Below are 17,340 nucleotides of genomic sequence, written 5' to 3' on the forward strand. Positions count from 1 at the left end.
AAAAGTTCCCATTGCTTACAAGAGAAAAGCAAACTCCTTAGGAAATCCTATGGAGAATTTCATTTATTGACATCTTATTTCTTCCTGCACTCATCTCCACATCCTTTAGTCCAGTTTTACTTGGTCACTTGGAATTCTAGGACTTGTCACATTTGTTTCTGGTGAATGATATGGCTTTCACTTTGATTTTCAACATACAGGATGCGAATGCTAGGCTTCTGTTCTGAAAGATTCTCAAAGCAACACTAGGAAATAAAATCACTCTGGGACTAGATTTATCCTACATATACTTGACAAAAATTCCACATCTGTATTTTGAAATTCAGATCCTATTTTAATTTAAAAAATACAAGTTAGTTTCACTTACGTTCTAGGCACTGTGTTGGACTATGGTGGAAAAAAGAAGAAAAATATAATCTCTGTCCCTCAAATAAATCACACGTCAATTAAAAGCAGAAATATTTTTAACCAACTATAACACAAAGCAAGAAGAGATACATTTAAAAGCAATTTATAAAAAAGAATATGGAAGCGCAAAGGATAAGTGGAGAAAAGATTGTGCCTTCTAATAAACAGAATTTCTTTGATTCCTGGATCTTGCAGCACAGTCTACAAAATAATTTGAAAGTCAACATGTAAATGTTTATGTAAAACTTGATCATGAATTTATAATATTGCATAAATATAAATATATATGATCTACATGGAGGTTTCATCATAAAAATTTCTTTAAGATATCAGGAGATATAATCTACTAACATAGGTCAACTTACAGGCAATAAGGGGAAATTGGTGAACATTTAATGTTCGTTTAAACAGCATTTCACATTTGAAGGCTAAAAATAAACTATTACAACTGTTTAAAAGATTAGGGAATATTGTTCTCATGAGTAGTACTTCCTGAGAAAGCTAGTGATGAATTTGTTCAGTCAAAATGACTCTAGAGTTACCCCCATAAGAACTGGTGCAAGCATAACTTTAGAATTAGCGTGTAGTGATGGTTGCAAAAAAAAGAGTGTCATGTATTATAGTTATGCAGTCTGACAATATAGATATAGCAAAATATCAAGCAATTTAGGAACAGTAGTGAGAGCATATAAAATTTAGAGTAAGTTTTTGATTGCTTCATGGCTATTAACTGAGCATTAAAGGATATTACAACAAATAGTTGCTTGTAAACACAAAGAAGAAAAGGTGGAATTTTCTCTTTATAAAATTTGTACAGCTAAAGCAATGAAGAAACAATACACATAGTAGATGAAGCCAAAATTCTTTATATAATTATTCCAGCTAATAAGTGAAGGAGGAATGATAGTATTAGAATGTCTTCATTTTGCAAAACCTAATGAAATGATGGCTCTAGACAATGATTGTCAATTTTCTGCTAGCATCACAAGAGAAAAAATAGCAAGTCATTATATGCCCTATGTTGGACTAACTCAGTACTACTTATATAACAAAATTGCAAAAGAAAATTCTGGCCTCGAGTTCCACCTGTCAATTTTCAGGAAATATGAGAAGACAGAGAAATGACCAGAAACAATACAGAGAATCTGGGACTTCCCTGGCAGTCCAGTAGTTAATAATACGCTTTGCAATGCAGAATGTGCTGGTTCTATCCCTGGTCTGGGAGATAAGACTCCACCTGCCCTGCAGCCAAAAATCATAAATACAAAACAGAAGCAATGTTGTAACAAATTCAATAAAGACTTTAAATATGATCCACATCAAAAAAAAAAAAGTTTGAAAACAATACTAGAAGGAAGCAAACAGAAAATCAGACTGTAGAAAATAAGAATAAATAACATAGTTTCTTCCATAAATACATTACAAAGATTTGAAGAAAAACAAGAGATAGGGGGACTATGGATTGAAAAGATTAAAGAAGACTTAAGGGATGTACTGTGCTTCCCTGGTGGCTCAGTGGTAAAAAAAATCCACCTGCAATGCAAGAGACATGACAGAACCCATGGGTTCAATCCCTGGGTCTGGAAGGTCCCCTGGAGAAGGAAATGGTAACCCACTCCAGTATTCTTGCCTGGGAAATCCTATGGACAGAGGAGCCTGGAGAGCTACAGTCCATGGGTTGCAAAAGAGTTGGACATGACTTAGAGACTCAACAACAAGGGACTTATTACCCAGTCACAATCTGAGGTGTCGGGGTCCTAATTCAAACAGTGATTTGTTTTAAAATTAACGAGTGTAAGAGAATTATGAATATGGACTATGGCTACTTGATTTTAATTATTGTTTACTTTTAAGTAAGAAAATTGTACTGGGGCTACTTTAAAATTAGATTTACTGTCATTTAAATATTCAGCTGAAAGTATTTTTCTGGAATTTGCTTCAAAATAATACAGGAGTAGGAATGGAATAAATGAAACAAGACTTACCATAGTCAGTAACTGTTGACTTAGAATGATACCTACATAGGAGTCCATTATACTATTCTATTTTGGACTGTATTTGAAATATTTCATAACAAAGTAAAGAAACAAAATTAAACAATAAGATAAACCACAGATTGGACCTGGCAAAAGAGTAATTACATTCATCATATGATAATGCTAAGAAAATGACTCAGAATATACCACAAAGATATGGAGACTAGAATGAGAAATTATAACATACAATTTAATCTAGTTAGAATTTAGTGGTGATAAGTAGAAGAAAATCACTGTTTAAAGAAATTATGAGTGGTTTCTTCAATAATTTTTCATTGTCTGTCTTCTCATACTCACCAATAGAAGGTTATAGGTCTGAACTCCATTTTTAGTGCTGTAGCCCAAAGATTTCACCCATCACTTAACCTAGGAATTCATAAATACTTTTTGTGTCAAAGGCCACTATGGACCTTTTCTCAGAATACTGTTTTTAAATAGACAAACTTCAAGAGTTGAAAGGTTATCAATAAACTATATAGCAACAGAATTATCAAAAAACTTAACAATGAATTTATAATGACAACATATATACTAATCTATTAATGTATAAAATAAGATCTGAAAGACACGTCTAAAAAGCAATAATTTCAAGTAGTGTTGAGTATCACAGCACTTCCGAAGTATCTGTAATGACAAAAATGTGATCCGAATGTATCTGTGATTTCTACTGTGACAAAGATCTACTTACTACTAATATTATTGCTATTTGTTCTGTACATTTATAACTGAAACAATGCTATATTTCAATTAGAGAGTAATGAGACTAAATGTGTAACATTTCCCATCCATATTGATGAATCCTTGAATTATATTGGTACATGACCCCATATTTTAAAGCTCTGTCTCAAGCATATGAAATGCATTATTTTATTTTCAGTTACTATAAAATATTCAGAAAAGAAAAATTTTTAAATCTGCTTTTGGAAAGGTCCATAAGAGATAGAAATGGAAGAATGAATGAACAGCTAGAGAAAAATAAAAAAGAAAACAAGCATAAAAAAACAGGACAAAGTCTATGTCAGATCATAATAAAAATGAAGCAAAGAACCATCTATAGTCTCCTACTTTATATTATATTTAATATTTATTCCACCTGATTATGTCACTAGCTTCATTTTCAATTGAATGTGCACATTCAATGTGCAATTGAATGTGTTGAGACCTTTAATTCTCAGAGCAGGGTTATCTCAACTATGCTTTGAAATCCAAAATATTTTCTCCATTCAGTTCACTTGTTTAAAGCCTGAAAGGGCCATTCAGTTTATGAAAAATAAAAGGAAGTAGCTTTGACCACTTTCCTAGCAAAATAATATCTACTATTTGAATGACCTTTAACATTAGAAGATATTGGAATTTTTCTAAAAAGTGGTTTCTCTCTCTTCTTCACACAACACTGAAAATGCCTTGTAAAATATTAACAATAATAATACTTTATATTTGAATTTAATTAGGGTAAATATTTTCACAACTGTATTTTTACAGTTTTCACAATTGTTCTAATTCTCCCATTAATACTTTGAGGTCAGGAATGGAAGTAATATCATGGTGTCAGTCAGCGTTTCCACAGGAAACAGACAGGACATTTGAAACAGGAAAATTTGAGAAGGGTTTAGACACAGCAAGACTATGAAATTCTGGGAGAGGCAAATCATAATGTATGGCACAATAGCCCAGGAATCTGGTCTTTGAAGAGTCAGATTCCTCGGGAGAAATTGTGACCTCCAGTTAAGAGGAAGTGATCTTGCAAGGAGGGAGCAAGTGGAAAATTATCCTGATTTCACTTCCTCTCTCCTTCCAGTCTCTTCTACCAAGGTTGTCCATTGCCTGCCCCAAACCAAAGCCAGGGAGTACAGGAATGTTTGTGGGATGCAGAAAGGTTAATTTCCTGGACTGAAAAGGCAGAGAGTGTATCTGGAGAATGGATAGAAGTTACACAGCACAGTTACATACATTCTATAGATTCAGGTCAATAAACACTTTGTTTTTAACATTGTTACTCTAATCACTTAATTGAAAGAGAAGGACTTTATAGAATATAAATAGAAAAGCAACTTTATCCCTCACCCACATGCATTCAAACACATTCAATAGGAGTTGTTATTCTCTATCTTTTGGGTAAAAACAAAAGAAGGCAATATGACTCTGTGGGTCACATTGAAATAACAAAAATTTGTCTGATTACTTTTATTAGAAAAACAATCTTATTTCAGTAATTAAAATAACTATTCATATGTCTTAGCTGTTGTTCAGTCACTAAGTCCTGTCTGACTCCTTGTGACCCCATGAACTGCAGCAAGACAGGCTTCCCTGTCCTTCACTATCTCCCTGAGTTTGCTCAAACTCATGTCCATCAAGTCGGTGATGCCATCCAACCATCTCATCCTCTGTCACCCCCTTCTCCTGTTGCCCTCAGTCTTTCACAGTATCAGGGTCTTTTCCAATGAGTTGGCTCTTCACATCAGGTGGACAAAGTATTGCAGCTTCAGCAACAGTCTTAGACCAAACTATAAGCATTAAAAATGTTTCTCCTTTTCAAGCTGGAATGCTGCAGTGGGAAAGGGTTTGTGTCAGTTTACCCTCACCCCTTCCCCTACCACTCTGGTGCAAAGAAGCAAAGAAAAGTTTTACTTTATTGATACTATCATGACTTGATGTTCTCTGCCCTCAGTAGATGCTCAAAGCTGACTCCTCACCATGGGCTGTTTTTGTGGAGTCACTGCATAACCATTGTGAACACTGACATAAATACCCCTGCCTCCAGCAATGCTTCATTTGATACCACCACCACCAGCGTCCTGCTGAGGCCGCATCAACCATAACCCCTGGCCAAAAGCAGGGGAAGTTTCCTTTTATAATTAACCTAGGCCAATTCTACCCACATGCTTGCTCTACATCTGTTCCACAGAAAACCCACATCCTTGACTCTGGTCACTGAAAGTAAAGCTGTTGCTTATGTAACCATCTCTTCACTCTGGAATTGAGCCAATTCTCACAGCTTCCTGCCCTTTAGATTTCATAGTCTGTTCTATGAGGTCCACCTTGCTTTAAAGGGTATTTGTTGTTGTTTAGTTGCTCAGTCTTGTCTAACTCTTTTGCGTACCCATGAACTGCAGCCCCCCAGGCTCCTCTGCCAAAGCATAGAGACTGACAGAGAAGCAAGATTTTCTTGAAGCCCTTTCCCCATATGAAAAAGGAGGGAAATGTCCCTGTTCTCCAATAATTTGCTCCAGAGAAATTCTCCTTATCTATTCAGTATCAATCTTTTTTTGTTTAAGTTTGGAAAAATAGTTTATAGCAACCTTCTTCACAAATACTGCATAACTCTAGCACCCTACTTTGGAATGCAAGAGGAAATACCATGCTTTTTTTCCCCCTCAGCTTTTCTGGGCCACAGCCAAAACTGTGACAGAAAGAATCCCATTTTAACATTCCAATACACTGGGTTTTTAAAATTCCTAACACCCTAAGAAAATATTATCCCCTTTTTATTGGTATATTTTCACAGATATAAAATGACTTCCTGGCTATAATCTAGCTAGAACATCAGGTTCTTGAACCTCAAGTCCACTGGCTTTCTAGAAAAATAAGCCGCTTATGATAAAGAAATTAAATTATCTGTGAATAAGGCACTTGTCCAAGGCCAGAAAAAATGAGATTCACTTAGAATGACTACATTAAATCAATCATTTTGGAAAAACTGTACCAATGATATATATGCTTCTATCCTAAGCCAGATATAAAGTTTAAACTAAATTGAGAATAGCAATTCCAACTTCAATTTGTCAGACACAATTGCCCTTCTTGACCATGCCAAAGGTTAAAGGTGAAAAATCCTAAAATTTCACATTTTTAATTCATTGTAAAACAATGCCACAGACTAAGGCCAATCCAGTTACTCCATGATTTTTTTACTTCTTTCCAGCTTTTAATTGTTAGTGTCTAAAGCAGATAGTTCAAAATGGGCTCCATTTCATGGTGAAGAACACAGAGAAAGAACTCAGAATGTGGTGCCCTATTTTCATGTTTCTTTCCTCACATTCAAAAGTCTGTCTGTTCTATAGGAAATGCCCTTGAGCATTGATCTTGGGCCATTTTCCCCAATAATTCTCCTTTATTGCTTGCTTCTTACACCCCAACTCAGGTCCATGAAAAGAAACAGTTCCTTTACCTGTTACTTCTAACCTAACTCATGCATGAAGGTTTAAAACTTTCCCCCAAAGGGATAATACTTAATTCCATAATGGGTTTTGAAATGTACATTATCCACTCCCCACAAAAGAAAATTATAGAAGACATTTTTGTGTAAATTCATTTGCTGGATAGAAATTTCAAGTGTCATTAGACCCTCCAAGAGGCTCATGAGCCAAGTAAATGAAAATCCTTTCCGTCTAGTCCTACAGATCTACAGTAGCCTCCAGATCAGGCATGTCTGATTTGGAACCCTTTAAATCTCGCTATTTAATTCCAGAGCTTCTGGTTTGTTTCTGAATGCCTGTTAATATGGCCCGTTTGGGAGATAATATCTCAGAAGCTGACATTATACCTAGTCAGCACCATCATCAAAAATTTAATAGAATCTACTTAAGATTGAATTACCACTTTTGAGGTAGAACTCCAAAAGTCATAAGTCAACTGTGTACTAATGAAGTAGCAGTTTCATCATTCCAAACATATTCCATTTGTTAAGTCATATTTTCCAGCCTCATGTTTCCAAGTAGAGGAACTCCAGTTAGAAAAATACTGACCCAAAGCATTAATCCTTTATTCATTCTTTCCCAAAGGAGAAGTAATCATGCACCAGATAGGTTAATTTGGGAGGAAGAGTTGAGCATGTTCAACTCATCCCATTTCTTCTTGTTTTTGTTTGATAATTAAGACTAATTGTATAAATCTCTCTAATCCTCAGAGGAAATGTAGGAAAGTCATTTAAATGCAAATTGAAGTCTTATTCTACATTCAGCTTAAATAAAATGACGTTTTGATTTCTATGCATTGATCATTCATATCTTATTTCTATTTTGTGTCTAAAGATGGACTCAGAAAAAAAAGGGGGGGCATTATGTATTGGTCCCTAAAAAAGTTACATCATCACTCAGACTTGTGTGGTCTTTCATCAGAACATTCTGGAATTTGAATTTGAAAGCCCAGTTGTCTCTTTTAAATTTAAAAATCCATTTAAAAGTTAACCTTTCATTCATTCTCATTTTTTACAGGTCCTTGCTGAGTCTCCTTCATATTAGTCTGTCTCATATATTAGTTTTTCTAAGCTCTTATGTTTACATCTAACTTCCTATGTCATTTATTAATTCTATAATTTTAAATTGTGATAAACAAGATTGCAGGACTCGGGGGTCACCGTTTGTTTTATTGTTTTCATATGTTCCATAAGTTCCTCTTGGAACCCTCAAATTTGGCTATGATCTCTTTTCTTGTGGAATCCCACAGCCCTTTGAGTCTTACTGTATTAGGTATCTATTGCTATTCAAGCAAGTTACCCAAATACAGCAGCTTAAGACAATAAGGAAATGGCAACCCACTCCAGTATGCTTGCCTAGGGAATCCCATGGCCAGAGGAGCCTGGTGGCTACAGTCCATGGGGTCAAAAAGAGTTGGACATGACTCAGTGACTGAGCAGCAGCAGCAAGACAATAATACACATGCATGTTCTCACTCGGTTTTTGTGCGTCACAAATCTAGGAAAAGTTTGCCTGAGTGATTCTGGCTCAAGGTCTGTTCCAAGGTTACAGTGAAGAAGCTGGCCAGGATAGCAGTAATCTGAAGGCTGCATGGGGCCTGGGGATAGCAATTTCCAAAATGGCCCACTCACAAGGCTAATGGCAGGAAGTCTCAGGCCCTTGCTAGCTCTTGGCAGGAAGCCTTAGTTCCTTGTCATGTAAACCTCTCTAAAGGACTGTAGGATGGCCTTAGAAAATGGCAAGTGATTTCCCCTAGAGTGAATGATCCAGCAAAGCAAGCCAGAAGCTGCGGCACCTTTCATTACTTAGCTCTAGAAGTCATTTCCGCAATATGTATTGGTGACAGAGGTCAGTCTTGTTCAATGTGAAAGGAGACGGCGATATAGTAGAATTATGGAAATTTATGTTGGAGCGTGGCTACTATATGCACCTAAACTTTATACATATTTAATTCTGCGTTTTACTAATCTAAATTATTGAACTATTTATTTATTTATTTGGTCACACCACACAGTATGCACGGTCTTAGTTCCCCCACCAGGGAACTAAGTGGAAGCTCTGAGTCTTAACTACTGGACTGCCAGGAAAGTCCCAATTACTGAACTATTTACATGAGCATCCTCTGTTAGCCATTACTGTATTTTCCCTTTTTGCTGTTACTCAATGTTGGTGGAGCTATATGACCTTCTTGAAAGAGTCCAGGTATTTTATTGTCCCTTTAAGATGTAGTGGCAAATCATTGTTTTGAGAGAACACTCTCCACACTAAACTTAATTCCTAAGTTTCTTTCCTTGAAACTCAAAACTATAAGCAGAATCAATACAAGTTGTTGTGTATCCTACAATTGGTGAGAAAAAATGATTAAGTTCACGTGAAACAACTGTTAAAATTAAGTAAGTGTCTGTTCACAAAATAAGCATTAACATTTTTAAAGGCTTGGTTATCACACAGAACATAGTCTCAAAGCATGAAAAAATTAAATAAATAACAAAATAATACCTAAGAAAGAAGGTATACTTTTCAATTCATTTCATGAGAATAGCATTATTTGGACACTAAAATCATGTGTGAAAAGAGTAAGAAAAGAAAATTACAGAATAACTTCATCAATAATTACAGATATAAATTCTACACAAAAAAGTCAGCAAAACAATTCTACTAATGTATCAAAAGATAACCCACTTATCATGTTGAGTGTATTTAAAAAATAAATAAATAAAAGTTTGATTTGCTTTAGAAAGCCAACTAATAGAATTAACAAATTGAAGAAACAAAGTCATACCATCTAATAGATCCAGAAATAACACTCAATAAAGTTAAACATCTATTTATGATCTAAATCACCAGTGGACTAATAACAGAAGGAAATCTTTTTTAACCAAGGAAGGACCAACTATTAAAAAACCTACAACATATTCTTAAATGATAAACAACAACAAATCTAATAAATTATTTTTATGGATAAAATTATAGAAATACATGAGCAGGCATTGAAGACAATCTAAACAGCTGATCTTGGATAGTAAGAGTCAATATTGTAAAGATTTCAATTTTCTCCAAATTGATTTATACCTTTGATTCAACACAATTACAGGTAAAACTGCAAGAGGATTTCCCATGAAACTTGACAAACTGAATTTAGAATATATAAATAATTAGGTGTGAATATAGGAAAAAAGAGAAGGAACGTGACCATGTCACTGCATAAATAAAAAGTAATTTCAAAAGGATTAAATAGGTAAATGTGAAGGACAGAACTGAAAAAATATTCAGAACAACGTAGGAAAATATTACCTAACATTAGAGGTGATTTAATCAAACAAATGTAAAAATACTGAAAAGTTTCAAAACAATATTAAAGATTTTCATGAAAGACTCAGTAAAGAAAATTAACCACAAATGGGAAAGGATATATGCTTATAACTGACAAAGTCTAATTTCAGAGTATAAGAAACTCTCTTACAAATCAATACTTAAAAAAAAAAAAAACCAAAAGAAAAATCGGCAACAGACAAATAAGTACTTCCAAAAGAAGAAATTCAAGTAGCCAATAAGCAAAGGAAAAGGTGAGCAAATTCATTCAATAGTAGTCATGGAAAGCAAACTAAGATCACAGTGAGGTCACAATGCAATGATCACTAAGTTGACAATGCAATAGACTGGCAAAATTACAAGTCCATGATGCAAGGGTTGGCATAGATTTGAAACAATAGAAATTGTCATACACTGATCTCGGGTGTGTAAATAAGTACCATTTTGAAAAACAGTATGGTATTATGTAATAAAATTAACTATAAGAATAGCTAGCAATTCTACTAAAAATTTACTATAGAGAAATCCTCAAATGTATATTACATGCATGTAAATGAAAAAAAAAAATAGCTGAAGAGTACGTAACAATAATAACAAAAAGGGAAATACCTCAAATTACTATCAGTAAAATGTGTTAATAAGCTGTTGCATATTCATTAGTCATACAATGAAATACTGTACAACAGTGAACATAAAAGAACTACATCTACACAAGTCAACATGGACAAATCTCAAAACATGAAACACATATTTGTTGAAAGAAATCAAGAAGAATTGACACATCATTTCTTTCAAATAAAATTGTAGAACCATCTGAACTAACCAAGAGACTTTTGAAGAATACATATAGATTATAAAGAAAATCAAGGGAACTATTAGACAAAAATTCATCCTTCAGATTACCTCTGTGACTAAGTTATGGGGGGATCAATTTGGGAGGAAGAACACTGAGGACTTCTAAGTAATGGTAATATTTTGTTTCTTAATTTGGTGCTACCAATAAGGATGTTTGTTTTATTTTTTAAAACTGAACGTAGATAAATTTATAGACTCTTTGATATGTGTGATTCCAAACAAAAAGTATAAATACAAGCTTTCCAACAGTTGTTTTAGAATGGTGAACATCTTTAGAAATTGAATTATCAAAGAATATAAATGACTTAGGCTGTCTATATTTTAGTGTGAAGTTTAAAGTTATGTTTAAAATAATCCATCCTCATTATATTGCTTTGCTCTATATTCTGTACCCTTAAACTACTTTCAGAATATTTTAAAATGGAAAAGATGGACTGTTTTCAATGAATATATAAGCCATGTCATTCCATTATTTTGTCACAAGAGGGACTAGATAGTTAGAAAGTATGGTTTTCCCTTTTGGTCTTAAGAATATTTTTCTGTGTTAGCATTTAAGTTTCACACACTCTGTATTCATGTCAATGTATGTGTTGAAGAGTGTAGTATTGCTATATATATTTCATATCAGCAAAAATAAAGGTAAGTGTTAGCGTGCCGTTTTACTTCTGGATTGATAGAAAACTATATAGAAATTATTTGACTTAACTATTCTCATTTTTTGGTAAGTAGAAGAAATAAATAGAATACAAGTCAATATCTCCTGATTTCTAATACTTTTTAGATCAAATCTGGGGAAAAGAAGGGAAGGAAAGAACAGGGAATGAGGGAAGATGGAAGGAGAAAGAGTTTATTTTCTTTTTATCACACCATTATGTGTTTTAGTCGCTCAATGGAGTCTCTTTGCGACACAATGGGGTGTAGCTCACCAGGGTCCTACTTCCATGCGATTTTCCAGGCAAGAATACTGGAGTGGGTAGCCATTTCCTTCTCCAGGGAATCTTCTTGACCTAGGGATCAAACCTGGGTCTCCTGCATTGCAGGCAGACTCTACCGTCTGAGCCACCAGGAAAGCCTGTAGTGCCCTCCTATCTACTTCAGCAGGAAAAGTAAATTAACTGTAGTACAGAAAGAAAAAAATGCTATTTTCATTTATTTTACTTTCACTTTGGAAAGTATATATTGGTAATATGGACCCATACATGTTCTGTTCTAATTTATAATAAGGCATGAAACCAAACCGTCATGCTGTTGCGCTGTGCCATGCTGTGATCACTCGTGCCTGACTCTCTGCGGCCCCATAGACTAGCTCACCAGGCTCCTCTGTCCATGGGATTCTCCAGGCAAGAATATTGGAGAGGGTTGCCATTTCCTTCTCCAGGGGATCTTCCCCACCCAGGGATCAAACCCACCCCTCTTGCATCTCCTGCATTGGCAGGCAGATTCTTTACCACTGAGCCATCTGGGAAGCCCCGAAACCATCACACTTCTCTAAAAGAGTAAAAGGATTATTTCTGATGACACTATCCACTCCACAGAAGCTTTCAGAGGTCAGTTCACATGTGGGCCACTACTCTTTTCCCAGCTGCCATTTCCTTTCTCTTCTCATCAGTCCTTTAAACACCTGGAAGTGCTGGTTTCTCACTTCCTCTTCTGTTGTCTGGGACTTCCCCAGAGCATTCTTCTCTATCCCAGGATGGCTTCTACTTTACCCCTTCCCTGGAGTTATAATGGGAGTTGTTCATAAAGGAATTTGAGGACTCAAGGAATAAAAATCACATGTTTCATGTTTTTAGGTATTAGCTGTAATACACTCAGACATCAGCCCTAAATCATACAAACAAACATATTCAGTTTTTTATTGCTGTAGTAATAAATTAACACAAACATCTAGGTTTAAAAACCCACAAATTTATGTATTACCTTACAACTGCGTAGGTCAGAACTGTAGTATATCGTCTTGTTCAGTCGCTCAGTCATGTCCGACTCTTTGAGACACCATCGACTGCAGCCTGCCAGTCTCCTCTGTCCATGGAATTTTCCAGGCAAGAATACTGGAGTGGGTTGCCATTTCCTCCTCCAGGGGATCTTCCCAACCCAGGGAATGAACCCACGTCTCTTGCATCTCTTATATTGGCACTTGAATTCTCTGCCACTTTTTCACCTGGGAAGCCTTTATAGATGATATAGTTTTAGTGTTTAAATTATGTAGTCTAATACTGACAATATAATGCAAGTAATTAGAAAGAACCAAAAAAACTGTTGAAAATTCTCTGAAACAAATCTTGAAACTCTTTAAGCTGTTGAATATTGACAAAGTTGTCTTGAGAGGCAATTAGATCTTCCTCATTGAGATTTTCATGTGATAAGTTGTATCATCGCTGATCAAAAATTGGAGTTGATATTCTTACGTTTGGTGCAAGAATTAACTTTAAGACTTTTTCCTATTTAAAAATGTTTGATTGCTGGTAATGTTCTTTATCTGGGTAGTAACTGTGTTTATGGATGGCATCACTGATGCAATGGACATGAGTTTGGGTAAACTCCACGAGTAGGTGATGGACAGGGAGGCCTAGCATGCTGCGATTCATGGAGTCCAAAGAGTTGGACACGACTGAACAACTGAACTGTGTTTATAATCTGTATATATCTCATATTATTCACTTAAAAAATACTTATCCTATTTTCTGTATACATATTATGTCAATAAAAACCCAAACAAATCTGTTAAGTCAATTCACCTGAGCTGTGAGACAAGTCACTTACTTACATGGCTGTCTTAGTTTCTCCCTATTTCTATCTTTCTCAAGAAGATAAAAACTTCTTTTAAATCCAGGGCCAGTGAAAGTTATGCATTCACAGCTCTGAGACCTTTCCTGTTAGCATTTTGCCTTGATAGAACTAAATAATGGCAATAACAAATCAAATTAAAAAGTGTCTTTTTAAAGAGATAATTCATAAACACAGAAACTGTAAGGCCTCTTGTAGAATTTTTTAACTTTATTATAATAATAAAGTTTTTTCTTTTTCACCAAACACTATTTGAACATATATAACAAATATAGACTATCACACACAAAGCTTCTCTAGGTAAAATCTGAGTGAAGACCTGAGGGGCACACTTACTCCATATCCAGTCTTGGCTTCAGCATCTGTTCCTCTTCCACCACCATCCTTTCCCAGGAAAACCTTTGTAAGGAAGAGGTTGGGGAAAACCACTGACCTAGTGCAACCTCCCTCAACTGGTAGAGGAACACACCAAAATCTGAACAAGGGAAAGGGACTTACCCAAACTAAACACTTAGCAGATTGGTATGCTGGTTAGATCTGGCTTTTCATCTGGCTATTTGATTTTGGATAAGTTGTTTAATTTCTCTAAGCCTCATTGTCCGCAGATGTAAAATGGAAGGGGGCATACCTACTTCAACAGATGTCCAAAAGGTAAGAGATAGTGTCTGACACATACTGGGTGCTGATGAATAAGAATTACTAGTCATTCCTACTCCAGAAGAAAGCCCCCAGATCTGTGGGAAATAAAAGAGCAAAACTAATTGGACATTAGCTTAAATATGTTATTTTTGGTTTGTTTCAGGAAAGTAGTAGATCATCCAAAGCGGCGATTTGGTATCCCTGTGGATCGGATTGGAAGAAACCGACTTTCAAATTCCAGAGGCTAATGGATTCCAATCGTGAGTAAAATTTGAAGAAATAACAATATGTGCAGGCTTTGATTAATATTTCGCAGTGGGCTAATTGATCCATCTTGGTTTATAAATCCCCCTTTGGATCTCTTGGCTTATAAACTCAATTTTTCAAACATTTCTGCACTTGATTAGTATATCGATGTTAAATAATTTAAATGACATTAAAAAACAATGCCTAGATCTACTTTGCCCTAAAAAGAAGACTTATTCTCACACACTTGCATATTGAATATTAATATGCAAACAAAGATTAAAGCTCTAATTAGCAATAAATCATTTTCATAAATATAAATAAACATGTAGTAATCCCTCTATTATTAAGAAGATACATTCTGGTGATATACACCATCTTGTTGCTCATAACTAAACTACCCAATTATCATCATAAACCAGGAGAGAAAATGATATAACAGAAAGAGTATCAGGCATGAAATGAGGACATGTAATCCAAATCCTGGTTCTGTCATTCATTATCTCATTTCCATCAAGATAACTTATTTCTCTGCAGCTTGTACATTTAGATAATAGCATTAAGGGTGTTGTGAAGATTAAACTAGATGCCTGTACTAATTCTAAATTGCATTAGACACACAATATGTGCAAGTGAGAAGAGCTTATATTATAGTTCTGAAAATTAACTCTATGCTGAGCCCTATACTTAGTTTTATTTACTCATCATGTTCCATAAAGTAAGTTCTATTACTATTCCAATATCTTGAAAAGTAGTACAGTATAACGGGTAAAAGCACCAGGTGGACAGGTCCAGTTTTGTGGGTCACATCCTGGGTCATCTATCTATTAGCTGTGTCAACTTGCTTAAATTCTGAAATCTTCCTTCATAAAATGAGGATAATAATAATTTCAACCACATTGCATTGTCCTGAGGATAAATGAATTGGTATACATTAAGCACCTAGAATTGTACCAGACATAATTAAGTACTCAATAATAATTATTATTATACAAATAAGTGGAAAGCTTATATTAATTAACTCACAATGCCCCACAGCTAGTAAGTGATACAAGTAGAATTCAGTTTCAGAAAGCTTAAATCATTAGCTTATATTTTAAATGTATTTAATTGCACATATTATATGTTTTAAACAGTAAATATTTTTTGGACACACAATCTAGGCACTCCCAATAAGGCTTATAGAGAGGGTGCATCCTTTCTCCCAAACAGATTAAGACAGCTCAGAACTGTTTTGACAATTTCAGACTGCAGAGAGAAAACTCTGCTTTTTGCTTTTCTCAAGATAATCCTCAGACCAATGATGAAGAGGCCCAGAAGCATCACATTAGGTTTGAGCCTCTTAATTTGTCATGGTGTTTTGCCTCCTCATCAAATACTCTCAACCACAATGAAAAATCAGTATTTTACCTCAACTATCTCATTCACAGAATGGCAATTAAAATAATTTTTTCCTCTATGGAATCATTGGTCAGTGAAGTGGCAAAGTTACTAAGTGTCCATAACTACAGGAGGACTTACTGAAAATAACCAATGACACTGCCTTTTGAGCAGCACCATCTTCAAAACTCAGGTTGAAATTTTTTATTTCTAGAGATATACTAAGAATGGTTACTCTTCAGGGATGTTAAAAAATCACCACATTATATTTGAGTAGGAACTAATTGCTATTAAAAGTTAAGTAACTCCTAGAAATCAGGGCCACAACCCTGCAGTTTCTTGATGTATTGAGAACATTATGACACTGAGATTAAAATAATTAAATTCAGTTGGTTTCCACATATATCCCATCACCTTTGCAACTCTGGGTTATCACCCATTTTAATATTTCTGAATTTAACCAAAACACATGTATGACAAAAAATCATATAAGAAGTTCATTTTTCCTATAAATTTTACAAATGTTTTAGACCATAAAAACTCCAGAGAGTTACTAAACTATGGAAAGGGAGTTGAATTAATATAATGTTTTCTGAATCATTGTTATGTGAAATCCAAATTAATATATTATGTCCTTTACTTAATAGATTTTATAGAGCATCAAGGGGCTCCCTAGTTGGTAAAGAATCTGCCTGCAATGCAGGAGACCCAGATTCGATCCCTGGATAGGGAAGATACCCATCACTGTCCTTATTATTAAAAGCTAAAGATAGTAATATCATAAAAATATGTTGAGAAAAGAATTTAATATCATACATTTTTTTCTTTCCCTTTCTTCAATCATTGTGGGTTCACCTGCTCAACCATTGTTTCTATTCTTTACTTCCTGCCACTATCACCAAGACTTCTCAGACATTTTTTGACTTCCTCATGTAAAGTTTCATGTTTTTATATTTTAAGAATAATAAAGGCTATCAAAATATGTTTTTAATTTCCATTTAACTTTTCAAAATTATTTTTGCTGTTTTATTTCTTATTGTCACAATATTCCCTTGAATTAAACAGGAGATGTAATATGTGAATCATTTAATAGGTAATAGGAATAATTAAATAATTTTCACATAATCATGCAATGAAATCATTTGAGATTCAAGACTATAAAGTCTCCTTCAACCTAAATAATTTTTGTAAATGAATGAGAACACAGGCTTTGAGAGGAAACTGATTTGCCCAAAATTTTATACACTTTTGGACAAAGCAAGCTCCAGGTCCCCGCCTCTGGACTTGTTAGCCAACATTCTCTTCATGGCCCATAAGATCTTTGTGCTAAATTGTTATTGCTGACTTCACTGATTATCCATTTCTTAAACAAACAGGAACAGTGTCTCAGACTTTATGAATATCTTTGTTTCACTTCTGTGGGAGCTGATATACACTCTTTGGGGGCAGTTTTATTTGTGGGTTTTCACCTTTTGGGTTTC

General features: G+C 34.7%; 1 protein-coding gene across 2 annotated transcripts in view; it reads left to right on the forward strand.

Annotated features, from left to right (window-relative positions):
- OSTN (osteocrin) overlaps window positions 1-17,340 on the forward strand; it is a 46,761-nt gene that overhangs the window by 22,523 nt on the left and 6,898 nt on the right. For both annotated transcript variants that reach the window (XM_081537354.1, XM_081537365.1), the window contains exon 4: window positions 14,397-14,493. In XM_081537354.1, the coding sequence (XP_081393480.1) occupies window positions 14,397-14,481 (85 nt within the window). In that variant the 3' untranslated portion in view covers window positions 14,482-14,493. The remainder of the gene's footprint in view (window positions 1-14,396; window positions 14,494-17,340) is intronic.

This window comes from Giraffa tippelskirchi, chromosome 2 (assembly GCF_054371585.1).
Source record: "Giraffa tippelskirchi isolate mGirTip1 chromosome 2, T2T-mGirTip1v1.2.pri, whole genome shotgun sequence".
Classification (NCBI taxonomy): domain Eukaryota; kingdom Metazoa; phylum Chordata; class Mammalia; order Artiodactyla; family Giraffidae; genus Giraffa; species Giraffa tippelskirchi.